The sequence below is a fragment of the Cupressus sempervirens genome, chromosome 3, assembly GCF_028749045.1.
Source record: "Cupressus sempervirens isolate cs-2001-9-10 chromosome 3, ASM2874904v1, whole genome shotgun sequence".
NCBI classification, from domain to species: domain Eukaryota; kingdom Viridiplantae; phylum Streptophyta; class Pinopsida; order Cupressales; family Cupressaceae; genus Cupressus; species Cupressus sempervirens.
The window spans coordinates 552,381,941-552,408,851 of record NC_143120.1 but is presented as its reverse complement, the minus strand read 5'-3'; the positions used below and the strand labels follow the sequence as shown (position 1 = coordinate 552,408,851).

The following is a 26,911-nucleotide window of genomic DNA, read 5'->3' as shown; positions in this document are numbered from 1 at the left end:
CAAACCAAAACCTAGCTAATTAGGTGATTGCTACCCTAAACATTCTAAATGAGAACATCAATAGTCTAGGCGAATCACTAAAAAATGTAGGAATCTATGGGGATAAGGAAGAAAAGGCCAGCTTGAACCTCAGGAAGATCGAGGGAGAAATGAAAGAGACCAGGGACCAGGCAGAATGAACTAATGATCCGAACCAAGAATGTGTGGGCATGGAGATCTAGAGCACCAACAAGGAAGCAAAAAATTTGCAAGATCTAGATAGTGAGAAATAATTTCTAGTGGCCTTTTTTTTGCTTTGTACTATCTTAATTTAAGTGTTTTTGGCTTTTATCTCCTAGTCGTGAGTCTGTCTTTTGTTTTTGGCATTTTTCTTCTGGCCGTGGGCCTATCTTTTGTTATGGCTTTTTATAGGCAATTGAATAGGGTCTGGTCTTTATTTAATATAATTATTTTAGATATTATGTAAAAACTCTCAGGTTTCAAGATCCCTCTAAAACCTATTTTTCTTAATCAAAAATAAGTTTATGGATGTTGATTATATGGTTCTTCACCCTATTATAACCTTTATGGATTTCTTCAGGAACACTTTTTATGACTGGTTGCAATTATTTAGAGAAGATGAAAAGTAGAAATTTCCACTAGACTACATTTATATGTGCATAAAAATCCAACACCCTGACACTTATCTAGAATTTTACTTTTCCACCAAAATTGAGAAAATACTTCATAATCAGTTGGTCGGATGGAAGACCTCTAAGTCATTTAAGAATTACTCTTTTCTTTGCTACCTAGTTCTCTATTAGAATATCAATCAAATCATGTGGATATTAAATATATCTATATTAAATATGGTGCAAAGAATGTTATCCAGTTGAGGTACATTATCACTAATGATCAAATGGTTGATAATCTCACCAAGCCCCTTGCCAAAGTAAAGTTTGTGCATTTTTTAGGACTATCTTAGAATTGTGGAATGAAGACCTTGTTGAGGAGTCTCAACATTATTAATATCTATATATGCAATTTAATACACTTCTTCTATGAGAGAAGTTTGATGTGCAAGCCCTTCTTAATGCATTCCTCTCTATGAGAGAGAAATTTTGATATGCAAACCCTTGTTAATCCATTCTTTTCTATGAGAGTGAAGTTTGAAGTACAAACCCTTGTTAATTATTTTTTCTCCATGAGAGAGAACTTTTAGGTGAGACCCCTTGTTCCACCCTCTAGGAGTACGCATGGTGGATACACTCTAAGAGTAGCTATGGTGGATGACATGTGAGAGACTCCATGACTTAGAACTTGTGTTTATTCACCCTCTGAGAGTAGCCATGGTGAATGTCATGATACGATGGTGACATCATACTGAGTGATTTTGTGATTAGCAGTTTGTTTATTCACCCATCTAAACATGCACACTCGAAGCTTTGACTTCCATGTCATTCCCTATGGGTCCCTTTTTAAACTCAACCCACTCTTAGTTTTTAATCACATCATCTTTATTTTCTCTTTGTTCAACTATATTGGTACAAGCACTCTATTTTTTCTATCAAATTATCATGCATCCACTCTTAGTAATATTTCATTCCCCCCTTATATATGCTATAATAGATACCAAATATTATTATTACACAAATTAGGGGATCCAAACTAGAGCGCATCACAAGGTGGTCTCATAATAGACATCCAAGAATTATTCTTAGTTAGAAGTAGAAGTAGAAGTAGAAGTAGAAATAAAAGTTATAGGTTTAAGTTGAAGTGAAGAATCAAAAATTAGAAACCTATATTTTGTTTGCACATTGTGAAGATAAATCTTTAGGAGTGCAAGAATAGATATCCCTTGAATGAATATCATATATCCCTTTGTGATAACCAACATATCACATCATCAAACTTGGTGAAGTCCATTATTGAGAAGGAACCTTGAAGCCATTTCATGGTCTTATTTTTCAAGCTCAGCATGACAAATGACCTTATATCAAGAGATGATTGAGTGTTTGGTGTTTCTTCTTGAAACATTAAGTATTTCATTCTACATTTTGTAGTGGAATAAAACTCACATCAATAGAAATTGGCTCTAGAAAGAGGGCATGAAAAAGGTTCATTTATGGAATTATCAATAGGAGTGAGCTTTCAAGTATGCTCACAATAGAAGATCTCTCTTGAAGTGAAAAATCCAAAAAAGGTGAAAAATTAAAATAACCCAAAAAAATAAAAAAATAAAAGGTTTCTTAAATGGATAGGTAGGTGGATGTTCTTCCCACTTGGTTTGATATGAATAAAAGGTTGCATTGATGTGATTTGACTCAACTTGCACAAGCGAAGTAGTGTAGGATACATGGCACCACTAAACTTGAGGATATGCATTGTTTGGTATTTCTCTTGAGGGTGGACTTGGTATTATGAGGGAGATTTTAGTTTTCACAAATAGATGAACTAGTGATACTTGTCAATTCAGAAGAAGATTTTCTTGAGTTCAAAGAGAATATCATTAGGAACCCAAGAAGTCGATATGGAGGAAATACTTGATGTAGTGCCCATTGCCTCTCACATTTGGAATCTACTTGCCCATCTTGTCAAGAAACAATTGACTTGATAAAATTTCAAATGGGTTGGTATGAGGAAATATCTATGGCATGCGGCAAGAATTTCTTCCAACTCCCAAGTTAGATGTCAAATGAAGGTAGTAGTTATCGCTCAAGTTGGGAAACAAATGTTGAATAAATAAATGAGTTGCATCAAGGTTCACAATAATGGTCATCAAGAGGAAGAGATTTCACACACCACTTCACTAGAAGGGGTGGACAAGAAAATTAAGGAAGCAATATATTTTATTCAAGGAAGAGGACATAGAAGGAAAATATCAATGTCTTGAAAACTAGAAGGTGATCATAACAAACTTGAGGAGGTGATATTTGTTGAAATTTCTCTCCTGCTACAAGGACAAATTCTTGAGGATGAACTGAAAGGGATTTCAAACACCCTTTGGGAACAAGACAATCATGTGAATGAATTGAACAAGGAAATAAAAGTTACCATAGATGATACAAAGTATGAAGAAAGAAGTATCTTAAAAGATATTACAATCTTTGGGGGAGTGAGAAAGAATATCATGAAAGAATTTAATTCATTTCCAAATGAAAGATGATCAAGTTACTACAAGTGGTGTGATTCACCTCCAACTCTAGCCTCCTAAAAATTTACCCATTATAATTGAATTCGATGAATTCATGAACATGTTAGATGATTTTCCTTTTATTCATGAGGTTGTTATCCTTGATGAGATTATACATAGAGAACTGAAAGATGTTCCTAAAGATAAGTCTACATGTAATTTTGTGAAGAAGACAATGAAGAATAAATTGGCTTAAAATCACAATTGGATATTTGATTTGAACAACATAGGAAGATATTTCAAGGAGACTACATAAAAGATTCCTTGATTTTTGAGGATGCACTTAGCAATGTAAAAAAAGATATGTGATTCATGTTATACAAGAACAAGCCACCTAAAAAAATATTTTATGGGAATAATTTCAAGATTGATCCTTCCTTTACTATGCATGAGTTCAATGTTGAGGCCAAAGGGAGAATCCACCACCAACTTTGACCTCCTAAAGCTATAGATGATCAACTAGAATCTGTACAAAAGTTGTCATTCAAATCACACCAAGTTGTATCTTTCCCTGTATCTGATTTTGAAATTCATATTTTTTTCAATTTTGATTGATCTAGGAAAGACAACTTGCATTGGATTGACCATGGACCATATGAGTCACCTCAACTTTTGATCTTACATGATAATTTTCCTAAGTTTATAAATGAGGTAGAAATTATTTTCTCAAAATAGAAGGATAAATTTGCAAAATTAAGAAGTGTCATGCAGTCCTTGTTGCTCCTTGACATTTTGAGAAATCATGCCAAATCAAGTGTATACATCATTTTGGGGGTTTCATCCCTTTAGGATCCATGCATGTAGTTATATTAGTTTTGTCTTCAACTATTTGGCTCAAGAACCTTAGTTTAGATTTCCTTTTCGATGGTTAGATTAGGTGTTTTAGGAGCCAAGAGAGTACTTTGATATGAGTCAGTTGACTAGTGATCTCTTTGGTGACTTTGTCAACTTCTCTTCTGAGTTTTCTTTATGAAGTCAATTTCAAGGTGCCTTGAGTCATATTACCCAGGTAGTTTAGCAGTTCTTTCATTTTGTTGTCTAGTCTCCTCAAGTTTACTTGTCTTCTTGGTTAGTTTAGTTTAGAGGGATCCAAATTTATGGGAAAGATGAGGTGTTAGACATCATTTGAAATGTAATGCCCTACCAGGGAACCCAAAAGAAATTAACCTAAAGTTCCATTAAGTTTATCAAACATTTTTATTTAAGATAATAAACAATAATAGATATAATATAGCGGAAGCAATAACATACACATATACATAAGCAACACATAAACAGACTACATCTCTTAAGGGTCCCATGACATTGAATCACTTTTAACTTTAATTAATACTAAATCTAATATATATAAAATTCACATTAAAGAATAACTACAAGTACGAATCCATTTAAATAATACACAATTATCTCGAATGCCACTTGGCAATAATCATAATGCACAATCATCTACTGTACAAGTCACAAGGTATGAAAGGTTGAAAGAATATACATCATAAGATAGATTACATCATCTCATAAGATCTATGAAATCAAATACAATACACTAGAGTATAACCATCCATCATAATACACAAGAATAGAATGAAAGGTAATACAGAACAGGGAACTCCAACGATGACATAAAACTATCAAATCTCAACGCTAAAAATAAAAAAGCACTACCACTTGACCTTGTGGTAACCTAAATGGTCCACTCCCACAGTACAGAAGAGATAGTCTCAATTCCCAAATAGGATAACAATACTAACAATCAAAACCAACATATAGGTCAAGGAAAACTTGAAAGCAATCTATCTCAAAGGTACCAAGACACAAATGACATCTAAACCCCGAGGAAACAATGACATGTAGGAAATCTACTATGTAAGTGGGCAAGTGTCATCGCATGAGTCAACTCTAAGGTTACCCTGGTAGCCTCACTAGACTCCAGCCCCCTAGTGATTCTATGTGGTACTGGTATCCTTTCGTACTCACAAGGCATACTAACGAAGCAAGGTTGCAACCAAGCATACTCTCTACTCCCATCCTAGCCTATACTAGCACTTGAAGCATGGGCGAGGAAGAACAATGACTCTGATGTAGAAGCATCCAGAGGTATAAGGGCAATCCTGTGTCACCCAAAAAAATGTACTTAGACTTAGTTTCTATTTCATTTGTTTTCATTTTTGGACACCCATTTGGGTCAAATAAAGGTTCCAACTCTCACAGTTCCACTATCAGTGTGCTAGAAAATCTCAAAAAAATAGGAGCATGTAATTGGGCCATCATTTTGGTGAACTAGAAGGTGTGAACTGGCCAGATGAATTTAATTGTAATTTAGAGCATTCCAGAAAAAGAATCAGGTCAAAAGGCCCCATGGTTTGAAAGTTATTGCAGTTTTTCAAGTTTTGGAGACCCCCTAAGAATGCTTCAAAGTCAGGTTAGGGGCATTAAATGATCTCAAAAATGGTCAAAAAATGGGGGACGAGTGAAGCTGGTCCATAGGGCTATAGAGTGCTTTGAGAGCTTTTTAGAAATGTAAACGGTTCGTCAATTAGAGCTACGGTTCAAAAGTTATGCCTCTTGGAAGTTCGGTTACCATTTATGGATTCTTCTACATTTGTACCGACTTCTAACATAGCTTCTGGAACCTTCTATTTGGTCGGTGGATGCTTACTAGCACTTTCTAGAATGTAATCCTAGTCCTTAACCCTCCGGGGTCTATTTAAGGAGATTTTTGGCATTGTAAAAGGCAGTTCAGAGTGGAGTTTGAGAGGAGGTACTGAAAGGAGAAATTATCTCCAGATTTATGCTATTGTAAGCCCTTAGGGCATGTTTTGAAGTTTATTTTCCCTGTACTGTTGTACTAGCTAATTTTCTTAGTTAATATAATTTCCCCTTTTCTGTTGTGTCCACTCTGTGCTTGGGTTGTGTCCCCATCAAGTGGTATCAGAGCTGGTTTTCCCGAGTGTGTAGACAAAGCGCCGACTGTGAGGCAGTTTGCACCAGGACTGTATGGTTGTAGGTTTGAGTTAAGAAGATGCCTCCACGAAGAGAGTGTGGCGGAAGAGCCAGAGCTATTAATCCTAAGGAGGTTAGAGCCCTCAAAAGGCAGGTACAAGCATTGCAGGAGGAGCTCCGTAGAGGAACAATTGTGGCCACAGGTGATGAAAGTGAAGATGACAATGAAGAAGTTGAAATTGGACCAGAAGGGGAATTTGATGGGGAAGTTCTGAATCATGTAGAGGAAAGGCTTTTTAGGGCCATTACTAAGTTTGGGAAAAGACCTACAATTGAAGTGGGTGTATTTTCAAGAAATCTAAAACCAAATGAGTTGATCGATTGGATCAATGAACTGGAAGAATACTTTGAGTATGAGGATATCAGGGACCCAGATAGGGTTAAGTTTGCAAAGGCCAAACTGAAAGGCCATGCCAAAATATGGTGGCAAGAGGTCCAATTGGAAAGAAACAGAAGAGGAAAGGAGAAGATCACAAGATGGGATCACATGGTGGACAAATTGAAGAAGCAGTCCATTCCTATGGACTATGAGCTTGATTTGTTTAAGAAGATGCATGGGTTAAAGCAAGCAAGAAGATCAATCCAAGAATATACAGAGGAGTTTTACTGACTCTTGATTAGAGGAGGGCATGTAGAAGCAAATAAGGAGAAGGTTGCTCGTTATATCAATGGGTTGCGACCTAGCATCCATGAGGAATTAAGTTTGGTAAGAATGACGAGCGTTGAAGAGGCATACTAGTTTTCCCTACGAGTTGAAGAGAAGCTAAATAAAAAGTTTGAAGGAAGACAAAGGGGGCGCGGTCAAGGAGGAAGGGGAAGCAGTAGATCATCTGGAGGCCACAATGACACCCAAAAGAAAAATGAAGATGTGGGTACTAGCAGGAACCAAAGGAATGAGGGTTTCAACCACTCCCATGATCAAGACTTTGGAAATCAGAGAGGAAGAGGTAGAGGACGTGAACAAGGAAGAGGAGGCTTCTGTGGTACCTATTTCCATTGCAATGAAGAAGGCCATCGTGCCTTTGAATGCCCTCAAGGACAAGGAAGGACAGATAGGAGAGCTGAGGGCCAAGCTAGGGTTGCTCATGTGGATGAGGATACACAATCATCACATTCAGAGGATGTAGAAAGAGGAGAGACCTTGGTAAATGAAGGAGTCCTACTAAGTGGTGAGATTGAACTAGGACAACGAAGGAGTTTGTTTCGTACCAGATGCAAGTGTGAGGATAAATGTTGAGACGTAATCATTGATGGTGGCAGCACTGATAACTTGGTATCAGAAGAGATGGTCTCTAAGCTGAAGCTCAAGAGGGAGAAACATCTTCAGCCCTATCGGATTGCTTGGGTAAAAGATGATCATAAGGTCCTAGTAAGTGAACAATGTTTAGTGAAATTTAAAATTGGGAGTTACCATGATGAAGTTCTCTGTGATGTTATTTTGATGGATGTTTGCCATCTATTTTTTGGTAGACCATGGTAGTTTGATAGACATGTAGTACATGATGGATATGCAAACACATACTCTTTGACAAAGGATGGAGTTCACCACAAATTGAAGCCCATGAAAAAGGAAGGTGAAAAGGTATGTAGCAGTGATAGGATTTGTCTTGTTGATGAAAGGAAGTTTTTAGATGGCATGAAACATCAGCATATGTGATATGCTTTGATTCCTAGGAAAGATAAAGAAGGTAGTAGTGAAATACCACTTGAAGTTTCAGATTTACTAGGGGAGTTTGGAGATATTATCTTTGATAATGTTCCAGATGGATTGCCACTAGTAAGGCAAATCAGTCATCAGATAGATCTGATTCCAGGAGCTAGTTTTCCTAACAAGGCTGCCCACAGGATGACTCCTACTGAAATAAAGGAGCTAAATAGACAGGTTCAGGAGTTGTTGAGGAAGGGCTTGATTCGAGAGAGCCTGAGTCCATGTGCAGTACCTGCAGTACTTGCACCAAAGAAGGATGGAGAGTGGAGGATGTGTACAGATTCTCAAGCTATAAATAGGATCACCATCAAGTACCGATTTCCTTTGCCAAGGATGGATGATATTATGGACTGCTTGAGTGGAGCTCAGTACTTCACAAAGATAGATCTGAAGAGTGGTTATCACCAGATACAGATTCGAGAAGGAGATGAGTGGAAAACAGCCTTCAAGACCAAGGAGGGTCTTAATGAGTGGTTAGTCATGCCCTTTGGATTGACGAACGCCCCAAGCACCTTCATGTGGCACATGAATGAGGTACTTAAGAAGTTCTTGGGAAAATTTGTTATTGTCTATTTGGATGATATTTTAATTTTCAGCAAGACTTTGGAAGAACATTTATTGCATATTCGTAGTGTCCTTGAACGGCTAAGGGAAGAGAAACTGTTAATTAATCTGAAGAAGTGTAACTTTGCAAAAAGGGAGTTAGTCTATTTGGGGTTTGTTATATCACTTGAAGGTCTCAAAATGGATCCGAAGAAGGTAAAAGCCATCTTGGAATGGCCTACTCCAAGGTCTGCTACTGAGGTAAGATCATTTCATGGTCTGGTTAGTTTTTACAGGAAGTTTATTAAGAATTTCAATGGCATATGTGCACCCCTAACTGATACAATAAGAGGGGATAGAAAAGAGTTCAAATGGACTGCAGCAGCTGCGAGAAGTTTTGAATTGCTAAAGAAGAAGGTAACAGAACAACCTGTGTTGGCACTTCCAAATTTTAGAAAGGTTTTACAGGTGGATTGTGATGCCAGTGGCAGCGCTATTGGGGCTGTATTAAGCCAAGAAGGTAAGCCTATTGCATATTTTAGTGAAAAATTGAATGATGCAAAGAAGAAGTATTTGCTTTATGATCAAGAGTTCTATGCAATAGTTCAGGCCTTAAAGAAATGGAGGCATTATTTATTTCCAAAGGAATTTGTTTTGTATACTGATCATCAGGCATTACAATACCTAAATAGCCAAGGTAAATTGGATCAGAGGCATATGAAGTGGGTAGAGTTCTTGCAGAGCTATACATTTGTGTTGAAGCATAGAAGTGGAAAATCTAATAGGGTTGCAGATGCACTAAGTAGGAGACAGTTGTTGCTTACAGTAATGCAGGTTGAAGTAGTTGGGTTTGATGAACTCAAGAATTTGTACCCCAAGGATCCTGATTTTGCTGAAGCATGGAAAGCTTTTAAAGAACCTGTTGCTGTAGATAGAACCAAGTGGTTAGACTATTTGATTCAGGATGGCATGTTGTTCAAAGGTAGTCAATTGTGCATTCCAAGGAGTTCCATGAGGGAAAATTTGATTAAGGAGAAACACAGTGGAGGGATGGAAGGACATTTTGGTCGAGATAAGACCATTGCCATTCTTAGAGAACATTATTTTTGGTGTCAAATTTCACGGGATGTGAAGAAGTTTGTACAGAGTTGCCAAGTTTGTCAAGTTACCAAGGGGTTTAGTCACAATACAGGCCTATATCAGCCATTGCCTGTTCCATCAAGGCCATGGGAGGACATAAGTATGGATTTTGTTCTTGGATTGCCAAGGACACAAAGGGGTAATGACTTGGTATTCATGGTGGTTGATAGGTTCTCCAAAATGGCACATTTCATTCCATGCTACAAAACTCATGATGTTGTCCATATTGCAGACTTGTATTTCAAAGAGGTGGTAAGACTACATGGACTTCCAAGGAGTATAGTTTCTGACAGAGATACTAAATTTGTGGGGTATTTCTAGAGGACATTGTGGAAAAAGTTAAGAATTGACTTGAAATTCAGTTCCACACATCACCCACAAACTGACGGCCAAACAAAAGTGGTAAACAGAAGTCTGGGCAATTTGTTGAGATGTTTAGTTGGGGATAAGCCCAAGGGATGGGATTTGATTCTACCACAAGCAAAGTTTGCTTACAATAACTCTATAAATAGGAGTATTGGAAAATCACCATTCCAAATTGTATATGGGAATAGCCCAAGGACTGCACCAGAATTGAGGAAGATAGAGCAAGGGGAGAGGACAAGTGTTGAAGCTGAGGAATTTGTTGAACATATCAAGCGTCTACATGAGGAGGTTCAAGCACACATTACCAAGATGAATCAAGAGTATAAAGCTAGGGTTGATCAAAGGAGAAGACATAAGGAATTCCAAGTAGGGGATCTAGTCATGGTGCACTTATGAAAAGAAAAATTTCCAGCCGGTACTTACAACAAGCTGAAAATGAAGAAATTTGGCCGCTGCAAAATTTTGAAGAAACATGACTCAGGAAATGCATATGAAGTGGAGCTGCCAGATGGTATTCACATTTCTCCCATTTTCAACATTGCAGATTTAACAAAGTATCATGATGATGGTGCAAATGAGTAGCTGGTGTTAGAGCCATGTCCAATTCCTACTTCTAAGAAGGAGGAGATAGAAGACATTCTAGATCATCGTGTGGGTAGGAGTACCAAAAACAGGCAGTATGAAGATAGTTGGTCAAATGGAAAGGATGACTAATCGAGGACTCAACTTGGATTTCAGCAGCTGAGGTTTCCCATTTGGGATTTCCTCTACCATTCATAAAGTGACAGGGTCACTTTTCAATCTACCCTGGGTGTCTGATGTAGGAGCATCCAGAGGTATAAGGGCAATCCTGTGTCACCCAAAAAAATGTACTTAGATTTAGTTTCTGTTTCATGTGTTTTCATTTTTGGACACCCATTTGGGTCAAATAAAGGTTCCAACTCTCAAAGTTCCACTATCAGTGTGCTAGAAAATCCTGAAAAAATAGGAGCATGTAATTGGGCCATCATTTTGGTGAACTAGAAGGTGTGAATTGGCTAGATGAATGTAATTGTAATTTAGAGCATTCCAGAAAAAGAATCAAGTCAACAGGCCCCACGGTTTGAAAGTTATTGCAGTTTTTCAAGTTTTGGAGACCTCCTAAGAATGCTTCAAAGTCAGGTTAGGGGCATTAAATGACCTCGAAAAGGGCCAAAAAATGAGGGACTAGCGAAGCTGTCTATAGGGCTATAGCGCGCTTCGAGAGCTTTCTGAAAATGTAAACGGTTCGTCAATCAGAGCTACGGTTCAAAAGTTATGCCTCCTGAAAGTTTGGTTACCGTTTCTGGATTCTTCTAGATTTGTACCAACTTCTAACACAGCTTCTAGAACCTTCTATTTGGTCGGTGGATGCCTACTAGCACTTTATAGAATGTACTCCTAGTCCTTAACCCTCCAAGGTCTATTTAAGGAGATTTCTGGCATTGTAAAAGGCAGTTCAGAGTGGAGTTTGAGAGGAGGTACTGAAAGGAGAAATTATCTCCAGATTTATGCTATTGTAAGCCCTTAGGGCATGTTTTGAAGTTTATTTTCCCTGTACTGTTGTACTAGCTTATTTTCTCAATTAATATAATTTTTCCTTTTCTGTTGTGTCCATTCTGTGCTTGGGTTGTGTCCCCATCAGACTCTTATTAATTCATTTTACTCTCATTTAATGAAATGTTATCACTTGTTAAAATAGCCTGCAATGGGTTACCCATGCAGCCACTTTAGGGCTCTAGCCTGCATTGCAAGCCACTTCCCAACATGACATAAAGATAACCTACCCTAATCTCAGTAAAAGTAGAAGGTCTCATACGACCATAAAATACATAGCAGTTCTTAAATAAGCAACTAGAAAACATTGAAATATCATAGATCTCACTAATACAATCATCCAAAAAGGATTCATCCAAAATCAAGTACACAAAACACAACCATGACATCAGCAAAGCAATAACTCTCAGCCTCTTAGTAGACATCCCAAAATTGGTCAACACTCTAAGTCAACCCCAACACAAAGATACAAGAAAACATACAACTGGCAGTGTAGTTTCATAGTTTTGTTTGGTTTTGAAAACATATAGTTTGGTTTATCAGCAAGGTTCAAATTTACATTTTGTTTTAAGTTGTTGACTTTATAAAGTTCACAGATTTCCCATATAACTAAAACCCATAGTACCCTTCTAAATTCGAACACACAAAATCAATGTTTTTATTAAAACTATAAAACAAATTAAATTATTATTATTAAATTATTAAATAACAATTATCAAATTAATAATACAAATTATTAATAACCATAATCATTACTTAAAAATCTAATAAAGGTTTATTTAAAATTATTAAATAACATCTTATATTAATTTAATTAATTTAATATAATTTAAAACATATTAATTAAATTAATAAATAAAAATGATATTTAAAAACACTTACTAAATAATATTTAATATTTAATAAAACTTACATTAAAAAAATTATTTTAAAAAAAAGCGATTTTAAAGGTCCATCGGTCTTCCTTAAAAGGTCATCATAGCAGCTTGTTGTGACTGCAACAATGTACTATTTGTTATGGTTAAGCCACGGACAGAAATAACAATTACATGCAAATATAACCAATATCCAAAAATAATAGATCACACAGAAAAGAACACAAGACACCAAGATTTAACGTCGTTCACCCAATCCCTAGGCTATGTCCACCAAACAGCAAGTCCGATATTATTATGATCCAGTGATTACAACCTAATTACAATATGTAATCCCTTACAGCTCAATACCGCTACAAGAACCAATTTTCACATCACTACTATCAAACTATCCCTAACCCTAAGCTCATTTATACAAGTATTTTTACCGTTTTAGAGTTATAATTAATAATTACATGTTCACCCAAAATCTTGATAAAATAGGGCAAAAATTATTATTAGTATGAAGTATGTACAGTACTTTCCTGATCAGTCACCACAATCTAACATTGTTGCATCAGCAGTAGTACATGTTGTGGCAGCAATAGAGTTTGCTACGTGTGCAATAGCAAATAGCACTAGTGGAGGGTAAGGTAAGGAGGGGAGGTGGGGTGTGGTGGCCTGCCTCCCACTAACAATTTTTTTTTAATTAATACAAATAAATCCAACCCCCCCCCCCCCCCCCCCCCCCCCTCATTCAATTTTGATTTTATATATACTTTTCTAATATGTGATGAAATTATCACACACACACACACATATATAAAGATTTTCCCTCAAATAAATTGATAAGAGAAATACTAGAAAACAATCAAATCTATATAAACAATCCTGATATCTTTTCCAAACCCTATTCATATCAAAATACGATTCTCTAAAGTTTTACAATGAGGGTTTTCCAATTATCAATTCATACACAGATAATCTCAAAAAAATGAAGAACGATAAATTTACAAGGGTTTCAACCTAATTCAGATTATGAAATAAATTCATCCAAACATGAAGAATATAGAAATTTGAAGAACGACAAACTATTGTACAAATAAACCCACAAGACCCTACCTAGATCTAATGCTAAAAATGACAAATGCACGAAGGACACAAGTAATCCCCCTTCTCCTGAAAACCTCCTCAAAAATTGCTCCTCCAAATCTCGATATGGAGAAATGAACTCTAATTTCCTGATAAAGAGTTTTTCCCCAAATTAGGGCTTCGATTGTACAATCACACGAAAGCCCTTTTTCTAATTACTTTATTATATTGATTTTTCATGTGCAACCTTTTTGCAATTTTAATTAAAGTAACTTTATTAAATCAATTTCTTTATTTCTTCTTTAATTAATTCTCGAGACATTTTTTGATCAAATATTTATTAACTTAAATAATATTAATATTAAGAGTTTATTATAAAAATGAAACTCCTAAATATATATTATTAAATTAAATAAATATGATTAAGCTCAAATTAGAACTTTAAATATATCTTTAAATTTAATTCTTTTATTTAATTAATTTATCGATTAATTAAATATTGATTTTTAAAAAAATAAAATTTCCATTAAATTAAATCATTACAAACTCTTTTAATTTGATTTAATTATAATAGAAAATCATCACAGACCCACAAGACTAAATACGAAAAACCCATTATAAAGTAGAAAATACTAGATCAAACTCAAGGGTCAAAATCATGAATTTGCGTCACTTGATGAATTTGAAAGGGTAGACAACTCAAATACTTGTCCTACTTTCTAGGATAATTGGCTTAAGGTTAGGATTTGAACTCAAGAATTATCTCCCCTCTTTTACCATTAAGATATTGTGATAGGGTACGCTCATCTTGGCAATTTAAGGAAATCAATACTTGATACCTACAATCTGCATAAAATCTATGCATGTACATACACATATAATCTAAACTAAACAAGTAATGGTAGGAAGTGGTGCATCGTGTATATTCCAACTAGCAGGTGACTACAACTCCCTCCCTCAACCATATCAGAAACATCATACATAAAGTAAAACATGCAGGTACACCATACACATGCGAGTATGGGGTAAATATCTATAGAAAACATATATAAATAATCCATCTAACTATCATCATGAGATAACTAAAAATATTGTATACTGGCATCATCATCGAAAGAATAATCATGCTTACATGAAATAATTAGTACCAAGGTAACTCATCATATAATCAACTGAGTATGAAATAATATTCATAATTTGGAAAGAAAATGTTGCTAATTATCAAACACAATCATAAAGCTAGACTAAGAGAGTTTGACAATAATAACTAAAAAGTAAACTAGGGGTAGGCATTACATTAAAAGGATTTGTCTTAAATTTGGATAGGATGTTCTGAGTTTCTTAGACTTTCATTTACAACATTTTTACTTACATTTAAATGCTCCAAGTTCTTTAGAAATTTTTGAAGTGAAATTGACATTAGTGGGAATTATACACTTTCTTTAATGTCATTGTGCTCCAAACCCTCTACAAGGTTCACTACTTGTAAAACAAAACAAGAATTGAAAAGAAATATAAAATCAAAAGAAAAGAGAAGAAATAAAAATGATAAAAATATGCAAAAAAGAAGAAGAATGAAAATGAAGAAATGAAACAATTTGGCTATAGGTGTGTGAATATCTCTTCTCTTAAAAAATAGCTAATTTAATTTGATGGTTGGCGCTCTGACTATTTTTGAATTGTTTAGTGTATTTCTAGGTGGGAAACTGGTAGGGGAGAATCTTGTGGGAGGAACTGATCCAAGCAGGATAGAAGGGTGAATTTGGGGAAATCTACCAAGTTCTGATGGGACAAAAGGCAACTTGAGGAAAATCTAGCCTTTTTTGAAAAATCTACGGATGTTGGTTCCACTAGTTGTGGGGTCTGAGACCTTTCTTTGGATTCTTCTACAAATCATGTGACGGGCCAAATATTTGAGAAAGAGAAAAATCCTTTGGATAGTGTGAAGGTTATTATTGAAAGAATGCACATGACTCGTCGAAAGGAGTCGATGATCAAAAGACTTAGTCATCCCTATTTGGTAGGAAACCAAGAGGAAAATCATCCTTCCCTCTGGTAACATCAAATGCTTGTTGGGAGAAAGGTGAGTTTCAATTTTTTATTCCTGATCCGATTGTTGATTTCTCTATTTCCTCTATGGAGTTTACTCTTGTGGGAAAATTTATTTGGGCTGGACTAGATATAGAAGCTTTTAAAAAATGGTTAAACGAAAAATGGGCTATCCGTGGTCAAGTTGATATTGCCCCTATGTTGAATGCTTTTTTTTTCTTTTGTATTTAACTGCAAAGAAGATATGAGCATGGTTCAGTATGGAGGTCCATGGGCATTTGGCAAAAGTACCCTCACTATTAAAAAGTGGGAGCCAAATATGGATTTATCCGATACCTTCTTCTTAACTACTCTAATCTGGGTAAGACTTCCTAGCCTTCCCTTAGAGTTTTGGCATGAAGATATCGTTAGAGGAATTGTTAGATCCTTTGGGGATCTTATTGTAATGGATCAAGCAATGGCTTCGAAAACTAAACTTTAGAGTGCCAGGTTATATGTGAAAGTGGCAAACTTGAATCACCTCCTTGAAAAAGTGGAACTCATTTCAAAATTGGGGAAAAGAATGTAGGAAATCATTTATGAAGACCTCCCAAATACATGTTTTGCCTATAAAAAATAGGGACATTGGGTGAAAAATTATCCTAACAAAGGAAAGAACACTTTAATACTAAAAAGGAAGATAAAAAGAAAGAAGCCAAAGTCCAAAAGAAAGTGTGGAAACCTAAATTTATTCATGCTAAAGATGCAAAGAATAACTTGAACTCAAAATCTCTAGGATTTGGTAAAATGCAAAAATCGACTTTGAAGGAAAACTTGAGTAGTGAAAATCAGGTGATTGGGGAAATTCTATTTTCTATCTCACCTGAGAAAAATATAGAAATCTTGACAGATACGATGAAGAAAATGGTTATTTATCAAAAAATTGAGACTAATTGGAAAGATCTAGTAGAGATGGAGGAATTAGAGTGCGAAATTCTATTGGATAGTTGCAAACCGATGGTGCAAGAAGATGACCAGTATCTTCATGTGATTGAAAATCACATTGCTTCCCCTAAACACCTTGAGATAGCTTCATGCAAAGAAATTGTTCTCTTTAAGAATGATAATGATTTTGAGGAGAAAAGAGAGGAAGGCAAGGACTTGAAACAAAAATTGAACCAAAAGAAAAAGCTAGAAAAGAAGAATAACTCAGTTCCTAAAAGAGTGGAGACTTGTAGTAGTAAATTGGAACAATTCAAGGTGAAACCAAATGTTGGAACTTCGGAGAAAACTAGAAGGAAATCTACAAGGAAACCCAAAGAAATGGAAACTATGCAGAATATTGCTGATGGATGACAAGTAACAATTATGGATTTTACCCCCAAAAAACAAATATGAAAATTATTACTTGGAATATAAGGGGTTTGAATAAAAGTCATAAGCTTGATGTTGTTAGAGATTTTGTAAGAGAGCATAAATTGGATTTTATGTTGCTTCAAGAAACCAAAATGGAAAAGGAGAAAGTTGAACAAATTAAGTCTTTTAAAGATTACTGTATAAAAGCAAGTAGTTCAAAAGGAGCGTCGGGAGGTACTTTGATGCTATGGAAGAAATCCTTTTACTCAGGTATTGTCTTAAATGCTAGTAAACATTTTATGGTAGTCAAATTTACTAGCCTTGACTAGAAAAATGTTTGGTATATTGTTAATATGTATGCTCTAAATTTAAAGAATTCCAAGAAAAAGGTTTGGGAGACTCTTTCTCATATAAAGAGTAAAGATTACTTTGGGAGATGGATTTTTTTGGGAGACTTTAATGTTCCTCTCTATGACCATGGAAAAAAGGGAGGTAATGTGAGTCAATTGGATGGTAGATTGGATCTTATGGAGTTCATCACTAAAGAGGGTTTAATGGATCTAAATCTTCATGGAATTGAGTTTACTTGAAGTAATAAGAGGATTGGTAATGATTGTATTCAGGCCCAATTGGATAGAGCCCTTATTTCCCCTTGTTGGTCTAAAGAGTTTTCTTGTAAATTGGAGGCTTTACAAAAGTTTGGGTTTGATCATTTCCCTTTGATATTTACTGTGGAAAAGATCAATTTCAAAAACCACTTTCCTTTTAGGTTTGAAAAAATGTGGATGCAACATCCATAGTTTGAATGTAAACCAGCTGAATGGTGGAATATAGATGTTGAAGGTATTGCTCTCTTCAAAGTGGCTGCAAAATTAAGAAATGTTAAAAATGAGGTTAAAATATGGAATAAAAGATGTTTTGGTAATATTTTTGAGAATAAAGCTACTTTAAAGGAGGATCTACAAAGTATTCAGAGCAAGATTCAGAAGGAAGGCTATTCTTCTGACCTTGTTAGAGAAGAGAATGAAAAACTGGTTGAGCTTCATGACATTGTCACTAAGGAGGAAATCTATGAGAGACAAAGATCTAGATCAATTTGGCTGAATGAAGGAGATAAGAATACCAAGTTTTTTTCATCTTTCCACCTTGAAGCACAGAGCTAAAACTCATATTGCATACCTTAAAAAGGGTGATCTAAAGATAACTGAGGAAAAGAATATCTCAAAAGAGATGCTCTCTTTTTTCTCTTCGTTAATGACAGCTGATCCTAATATTCATGTAGGTAACCAAGAAGATCTCTTAAAGCTGATTCCTTCTTTAATTACTGAAGAACAAAACAAATTGTTAGGATCCATTCCTAAGGAAGAAGAAATTTTTTAATTTGTTAGCTCATTAAAAGGGGATAAGTCTCTAGGACCAGATGGTTTTCCTATGTTCTTTTTTCAGAAGGCATGGTATCTGGTTGGAAGAAATGTATGTGATGTTGTAAAGGAATTCTTTGGGACTAAGAGAATGCTTAAGGAGATCAATACTATCTTCTTGTGTCTTATTCCTAAAAATATTGGGGCTGATTCTCCAGACCATTTCATACCTATTAGTCTTTGTAATTCCTTTTATAAGATTATTTCAAAGGTTCTCACATCCAGGTTGCTTTTGGTGCTTCCTTCTCTTATTATTGATCAACAAAATGGTTTTGTCCCAGGAAGGCAAATTCTTAATTTTTTTATTATTGCTCATGAGATTATTCATTCCTTATCTTGCTCTAACAAACAAGGATTCATCATGAAAGTTGATATTGCCAAAGCCTATGATAGAGTAGAATGGGGTTTTCTTGTTAAGATTTTGCAGGCTTTTGGATTTAACCATAAGATTGTTAGTCATATCTCAGCTGATCTCCACTTCTTCTATTGTTGTCTTGGTGAATGGTTGCTCTTCTGAATTTTTCAACGCCTCCAGAGGATTAAGACAAGATGATCCTTTATCCCCTATCCTCTTTATTATTTTGGCTAATTACTTGGGAAGATACATTGGGAAACTGGTTTCGCAAGAGGATATTAAAGGTTTGCAACCTTCTTCTCAACCTCTTACTTGTTCTCATGGTCAATTTGTTGATGATACTTTATTTATGGGTAAAGCTAATGTCAAGGAAGCTAGAAACCTTAAGAAAGCCCTTAATTTGTACTCCTCTTCTTTAGGTCAATTGATTAATTGGAATAAGAGCTCCTTGTTTTTTATTAACACCCATGTTCCAAGACAAAACAAAATTGCTGAAATTCTAGGGTGTTCAATAGGATATTTTTCTTGTATTTATTTGGGTCTCCCTTTGGGACCTAAAGTTCCAAACTCTTTCAGGGAAGATCTCATAAAGAAGTTTAACAAGAAATTGGCAGGCTAGAAGGGCAACCTTTTAAGTCAAGAAGGTAAAATAACCCTCCTTAAAGCTTGTCTTCAAAGTATTCCTACTTATGCTTTGAGTCTTTTTAGAATTCTAGCAAAATTTGCAGATACTATTGAAAAAATCCAAAGAAATTTTCTATGGTCTGGAACTGAGGAAAGAAAGAGAATGGCTTTGATAGCCTAGGATCAAATCTATCAACCTATTCAGGAAGGAGGCATGGGAATCAGATCAATGTGAAGTATTAATAGAGCCCTTTTGGCTAAACAGGGATGGAGAGTATATCATGATGATAAGGAATGGAGTACAATATGGAAACATAAATATCTCTTTTATGCTCATTCTTTACCTGGTTTTTTATCTTCTCTTGATGTTCTCTCCCCTTCTGCTATTTGGGGTGTTGTTCAAGGAACTAAGAATAATACCATTAGTAAAGGTTGCTATTGAAAAATTGGAAATGGGTTAAAAGTCAGATTTTGGGATGATACTTGGATAAAGGATCACCCCCTAATTGAGAACTTTGAGGATAGAACTCAAATTGATAGATGTAAACATTTTTTTGGAACTCTTGTGGAACACTACTGGTATAATAAGAACTGGGTCAACCTTGTTGATGTAAACCAGGTTTTTCACAATATCCAGATTATGTTGAATGCCTTTTCCTTCCATCCCCTTCAGGAGGATAAGATGATATGAAGTGATGATCCTAGTGGACAGTTCAAAGTTTCCTTTATTTTCAACTTAAAAGAGAAAGGTAATCAACCTTTTTGGACAAAAGCATAAATTAAGGGTCTTATACCTGAAATAAATATCATTTATTGGATCCTGCTTCAAAATAAAATTCTGACTTTAGACAATTTGCAAAAGAGAGGCATTAATGTGGTTAACAGGTGCAGTCTTTGTAAAGAAGGTTTTGAAGATAGAGATCACTTGTTTTTGAATTGCACTTATAGTCAAGAAGTTTGGAGCTCTATTCTTAACTATTGGAATATTTCTCGGGTCCATCAAAACAATGTTGATCTATGTTTTAAAAGTTGGATCTGTCCCTCTAAGGATACTGATGTTGTTTTCCTATGGAAGATTACCCTCCCCCATCTTTGGTGGGGCATTTGGAAAGAAAGAAATAACAGCATCTTTCGAAATAAAGAAATGCTAGATTGGGTGCTTGGACAAAAAGGAAAATTTTAAGGCTCAAAAGAACTATAATAAAGATTTTTCAAATTGACAACCCAATGCTTTCTACTAATTCAAATATGAAGAAAGAAGACTCTTGACTAAAGACTAGATGGAAGGCTCCACCTACGAGATGGCTTAAAGGGAACTTTGATGGTGCTATCAAGGGAAATCCAGGTAAAGCGGATTCTGGTGGAGTCTTAAGAGATCATACAAGAAATATAATAGATTTTATAGCCATACCTATTGGTATATCTAATAGCCATAAAGCAGAGGCCATTGCAACTGATCTATATACTATGAGGATTGCTATGGAAATTGATTTTCGAAATGTCTGGCTAGAAGGAGATTCCTTAAACGTTGTTAATATGCTAAATGGTAAAAGTTTGGTCATGTGGTCAATTGAAGATTGTGTAAGGAAATTTAATCATTAATGAATAATTTTGAGAAAGTTTCTATTTCCCATTCTTATCGTGAAGGTAATGCAGTGGTCGATTGGATCGCCAACAAAGCAGTCCAACGTGAATGCAAGATGATGGTTGTGTTTTTTTAGTTTCTAACTCTTTTGATTACAACATTTTCACTCTTTGGAAGTTTTTAAAGTGAAGTTGGCATTAGTGGAAATCATACACCTACTCCAGTGCCATTGTGGCTTTCCAAACCCTCTACAAACTTCACTGCTTGTAAGCCAAAACAAGGATTGAGGAGAAAAGAAAAGCAGTATCAAATCAAAAGAAAATAAATAAATTTCATAAAAAAAAATGAAAAAATGAGGAAAATGAAGCGATTTGGCTATGGATGTGTGAATATCTCTATCGATGCTACTAAATAAAAATCACTAAAGGTAAAGCAATTTTTGTAATGGACCATAGTCATAATCTTATCGAGGCTATGGACATATGATTAACATCAAAGCTCTATCTAGCATTTTTTGGAGTAAGGATGTCTAAATAGCCAAGTCTAATGGATCTAAAAGGCTTTTTTGGTTCTTGTCAAGCAAGTAATAAATCTCTTGCACACACACATGGGTAATCAAGGATGAAGACTTTTAACTCAATTTGTGGTTTCTTCCTTTTTTAGTGCATTCTTAGTTGTCTGATAGGTGAAAGTGGAGTTGATAAAAGGTTCTTGGTTCCAAACAAATTTTATTCTTGAAATGTTCAAGAACATTTCTTTGGGGGGTGTTAGGTGTTATGTAGTTTCTACACAAGTGCCCCATCAAAATGGGGACCCCTCTTTTGCATTCTTGTTACATAATTAGGAGAGCATTCAAAATCCTCTTGTCATAGCCAACTTTTCCTTAGAATTATGGATCCTCTATGTCAAATTATGCTAATGAAAATTTCATTGTATCTGAGCTTAAAAATCCTCTCCTAGGGTTTGATTTTGTTGGGTTGAGAGGATTTTCACCTCCCAACAAGTAAAATTATGTCCCTCATTTTGCACAAGAATATAATGGAGATTGCAATCTTCGGAAGCTTTCATTAGTGGGGGATTTGTCGAGGGATTATAGGGATGAAGGATTTGATCTTCTCCTCCCAACCTCATAGTTTTCACTCACCCTAAGGTTTATTTATTTTTAATTAAATTTAGAACACCTTTTTTTTAAACTCAAAAATTTAAGAAGGTTATTTTTTTAGTTAATTGGTTTTTTGGTAAAAGTTGAGTTTGACCTCTTATAAGGAGTCACGCCTCACCCTTGTAAGAGAGGTGGATTATTTTATTTTACAACTATGGAGTGAAATCCCTTTTTTTTTTCTTTTTTTGTTTTTGGCATAGCAGTTTGAGTGAGGGAGAAAAGGACTAGGGGGTTTGGAGATATTTAATAGTCAAGAAGTTTAAAATGGTTCTTTTGATTTTCTTTATCAATATGAAAAATTAAAGGAGGAAAATCATAATTCATGCTTTTTATTAAATTATCATTTTTCCTCTCTTTTTTTGAAGTTTTAATTTTCTTATATTAAATAATTGATACATCAAGGGAAAAATTAAGACTAGTGTTTTTCTCTCAAGTGACAAGAGGGTTTAATTAGATTATTTATTTTAATTTGAATTCTTATTTAAACGGGCTAGTAAATTTAATTTGAGAGTAAACATTTTATATAATTAACAGAAACAATTTGACCTTTTTGTTTTCTTTACTTAGAGAAAATTTAAAAGGCTCTTTTCAAATCTTAGTAATAAAATTTGTTAACAAATACCAATTAGTAAACTCTAGCCTATTAATTTGAATTCAAATCGATTGAAATAATTTTAATTCTAGAGGTCTAATAAAAGGATTTTATTTGGCAGGAGGGAAAATGTCAAGAGCTAAAGTCATAGGCTTGGTAGGATGAGGATGATGTCAACAAGATGCTCTAGACTCCAAGTTGATGCTACAAGAAGAGTTCAAGCTTTTTTTTAAAAAAATGAGAACTCAACATCCAAGTTATCGAAGACAAATTCAAAGATGAAGATCAAGTTCACAAGGGTGTAGGCGTAAATTCAACGCCATGGTCATGAAGAAAATTCCCAAGAGACAGAAAAGATGTAAAGGATGAAGCAATTTGGAAAATGAAACATCACAATCATCCTCAGGAAATTGTTTTTCAAAAGAGTTAGAGTATTAAGTGAGATTATAACTTCATCAAAAGGATTAAATAGCAAGATAAGAATGATAAGGTGGCATCAAGTCTTTTCCCCAAATAGAAAATTCTAATTCTAAGCGTAGTTAATTACAACATGCCAAGTGTCCAATTTTCTCATTAGTTAGTGAATTGGCAACCCTAATTAGGGTTTGTGGGAAAAACTCTCGACCCTTAATCTTGAAACGACCTTGGCCCTTCATTGTAACTAAACATTTTTAAATGGACAAGGCCTTCTCATTTGTAATTCATTAGTTTAGGTGGTGGGATTAGAGAGCTAGAGTAGAAAAGGCTAGCTAAGGGAGAGATTGGATCAAATCGCTGGTATGATGCTTTCGAAGTAATAGATAGCTCATTGTTGGTTGTTCATGGAAACTACTTATTATTATTTTGAAGTATACTATGTGGTTTTTTCAATCTCACTTGGAGTTGAATTTTTTTCATAATCGAAGTAGTTTAGTTAAATGAAAGCATTTGTGGATGTTTATCTGATTGAGTCTAAAAAAATCAAGCCACTGTGCTATTATTAATTATAAGTGTGCCTTGTGTGGTGAGCTAACGAAATCACTTAACTTCAATTGGTGTTCAATCTTTAGTTTGCATCCAGATGGTTGGAGTTGTTGATTAAGCTGCATCGAGTAGAGTCCTTTCATCCATGATTCCTTTCATTCATAATTAGAAGTAAAAATAGAAGTTGTAAGTTTAAGTTAAAGTGGCAAATTGGAAAGTTAGAACCTACAATTTTTTTGCATTGTCAAGCTAAATCTTTAGGAGTGCAAGATTTGATATCCCTTGAATGAACAATGTAAGTCCCTTTGTGATAACTAGCATATCACATCATAAAACTGAGGAAAATACATTATTGAGAAGGAACCTTGAAGTCATTTCATGATCTTACTTTGCAAATGACCTTATATCAAAAGAGGACTGAGTGTTTGGTGTTTCTCCTTGAAATATTAAGTATTTGATTCTACATATTATAGTGGAACAAAACTCACATCAACAGGGTGGAATGCTTTCTCATAGATACCAATCATTTTGCTGCAAATATGAGCATAAATCTGAATATACTACCATTGTATATTTTACATGTGGATAAAAGAGGAAGTTTCCAAGCAGGAAGTATGGTCCTAAAATATGGCCCGCAAAGGTTTCCTCCCAAAACAATTCCCTGCATAACAGATTTTATGGTCCATTTGAGAACTTAGGTATACATGTATAAAGCACAGTAGCATTTAGACTTAATTGGATTCCTTAATCTAGAATTCAAAGCAATTCAAGTTATCTGGAATTCAGGTACTTCAGGAGTCTTCATTAAAAAATTGTGTAAAATATGCAGCATTCTCTTCATTGACTTATTTACAGGTAGAGGAACCAAGAATAATACTAAAAGATTCATTTGAACACTAGGCATTTTGAACCATCCACCTCACAATAGATAACCGGGCAAATTAAGCTCAAAACGAATTAATCCAACATCAACTATGGTACATATGAAAATGTGCATTATCCACGGAAAGAGACCTGATACCACAACTTTTGTTAATTTCTACTTTATGCTATTGTGATATTTTTCAGAAAGTGTAATGGAAAAAGAACTCGGCAAAAGATAAATACAGAAAACTCTGTATTTATATGGCGAATATTTATGTCGATTTTAGTGTCATATTCAACTGTTTTCCAAGTACTAACAATTTTATGGGTACAGTAAAACTCTCTCAAGGACCGAGAACACCCAATAGAATGCTACCAAGTAAACATCAAAAATAACATTGACAACATTAGAATGGAATGTTTTGCAACACAAGATAGGGATAGAAAGCTTTCCAGCGACAAAAGCTTTTCTCGAAGGGTAGTCACAAAAAATTTGCATGAAATATGTACGGTTTTACATCATCTGCAACCCGGAGACATCCCCAAGGTTCACCTGCATAAATCCTCTACCTGTGCCAAAGTTGGACCAAAAGTATCAAGCAGATAGGAGAATCTAAAAGTTTAATAACATAAATCTGCCTAAAAACGGGTGTTTTTTCATGCAAAGTTTGCAAGTGGTTGGTGTTACTGTGACAATGCTCGTATAAATTAGACTGCAATCAAGTCAGTAATCAGGATTACCCAATACTGCTGCTTCATGTTGGAAAATACAGAAATGATGATATTTTTTTCTCATTTAAGAATGTTAATAGAAAAAAATTATCATAAGTCGACCTGAGTGGAACAAGACAACCCTACGGATAACAATGATATTACATTTTAACCGATGGATTGGATAAGCATTGCCGGGGCACTCCATAAATTATATTATATACTTGATGACGAGATTGAATCTTCTAGGCTATTCAAAGATTTTCACCAGGTGGTAATTCAGGAAGCTTTGCTGGCATTCCAAGCACGCGTTCCATGTCAAATCGAACTTCAATATTACGAATGCTGTAACCAACCACCATCAGCCAATAAAGCAACCTGGCAAGCTCTGGGGCAGTTGTTTCTGTTGGTGTTCTCTGCACAAAGTTAAATGCGTAAAACAAATAAACTGATAAGTTACAGGTGAACTTCCCTCTGCTATCAAATCTCTAATGCAGTCGAACAAAGGTTTATACACAATGTGAGTCAAAAATTATATAAAATGAACAACTGTCTGGCAAAAATTATATAAAATGAACAATTGTCTGGAATTCTTTTGATCAAAAAAGTCTGGAATTCCTTTAACCAAAAAACAGATTAACCTCAAGTTCTTTTCTTCACCACTGAAGCTATCGGCTATTCATCTTAACAATACCAGACAGCAATAGGCATTTGGATTTTGTTATGCTGGTAACATCTAATGAGATGGTGACTAGTTTTAGTACTCTAAATATTCCTTGAAAACATTTGAAACGGTGACGAACAAATAGATTGATACTATAATTGGTTTAAAAAGACAATAATATATATTTGAAGATATTAATTTATTTTTATAATTATTCTTCTCGCTACATATGTGTTAAGATTTAAATTTGTAAGCCTGTTAATGGGCCATCCTGGGATTAATCCCATTACAAATAGAAGAGATGAGGTGATTTGGATAACACTGGAGATGGGGTGGATCAAGGTCAATTTTGATGGGGTATCCAAGGGTAAGCCTGGTCCATCAGGGGCTCGATGTGTTGCTCTGGAATCAGATGGTGATATCTTGGAGATTGAAACAAAGAGATTAGCAAATGACATGACTAATGCTGCTGAAGCTCAAGTTGCATTGTCGGTTGCAGATTTAGCGTCTAGAATCAAGGCAGAGCAAGTTCGAAGGTGACTCACAGATTATTGTCAATGCCATTTCCAATAGGCAAACTCATATATGCAGGACTGATAGAATTATTCAAATTATCAGGAAAAAAAGAGAAAATTTCAAGAATTTCAATGTGTCACATATCTACCAGGAGAGCAATACATTGGGGATTTTCCTATCCAACTTTGCGCTACTGTTTTCTGACAGGGTTGGGTCCAACTTGGCGGAAAATTTGGTAGAGCCAATATGCAGTTTGCATTGATGAATGCGCAAGGTGGTGTAAGATGGATGGAAGCAAGATTTTCTGTGAACTGTCCACACACACTTCAGATGATGTTCAGATGGTGCATTTACATAAATGTCAGGAAGAAGGAAAGTATCAAGAGGTTTTATAGGATTTGAGATGTCTGCTTCGGTGTCTTTGTACTGGTAAATTGAGTTGGCTGGTGACATGTGCGAGATGAATATCGATGCAAATTTCAGTTTCAAGGCTTCCAAACAACATATATCCTCTTGGGGACAAATCTTTGAAAAGCGTTTGAACTTGAAGTCTATTTTCGTAACAGATGACCCATTATTTCTGATGTTGGTGAGGGCTATGTCAGGGGTGGATTTCATTG

At 35.1% G+C, this 26,911-nt stretch overlaps 1 protein-coding gene across 2 annotated transcripts in view; it reads right to left on the bottom strand.

Annotated features, from left to right (window-relative positions):
- Window positions 1-24,780: 24,780 nt before the first annotated feature.
- LOC149567614 (uncharacterized) overlaps window positions 24,781-26,911 on the bottom strand; it is a 131,846-nt gene continuing 129,715 nt past the window's right edge. For both annotated transcript variants that reach the window (XM_089820861.1, XM_089820862.1), the window contains one exon: window positions 24,781-25,527. In XM_089820861.1, coding sequence (XP_089676987.1) covers window positions 25,366-25,527 — 162 coding nt within the window. In that variant the 3' untranslated portion in view covers window positions 24,781-25,365. The remainder of the gene's footprint in view (window positions 25,528-26,911) is intronic.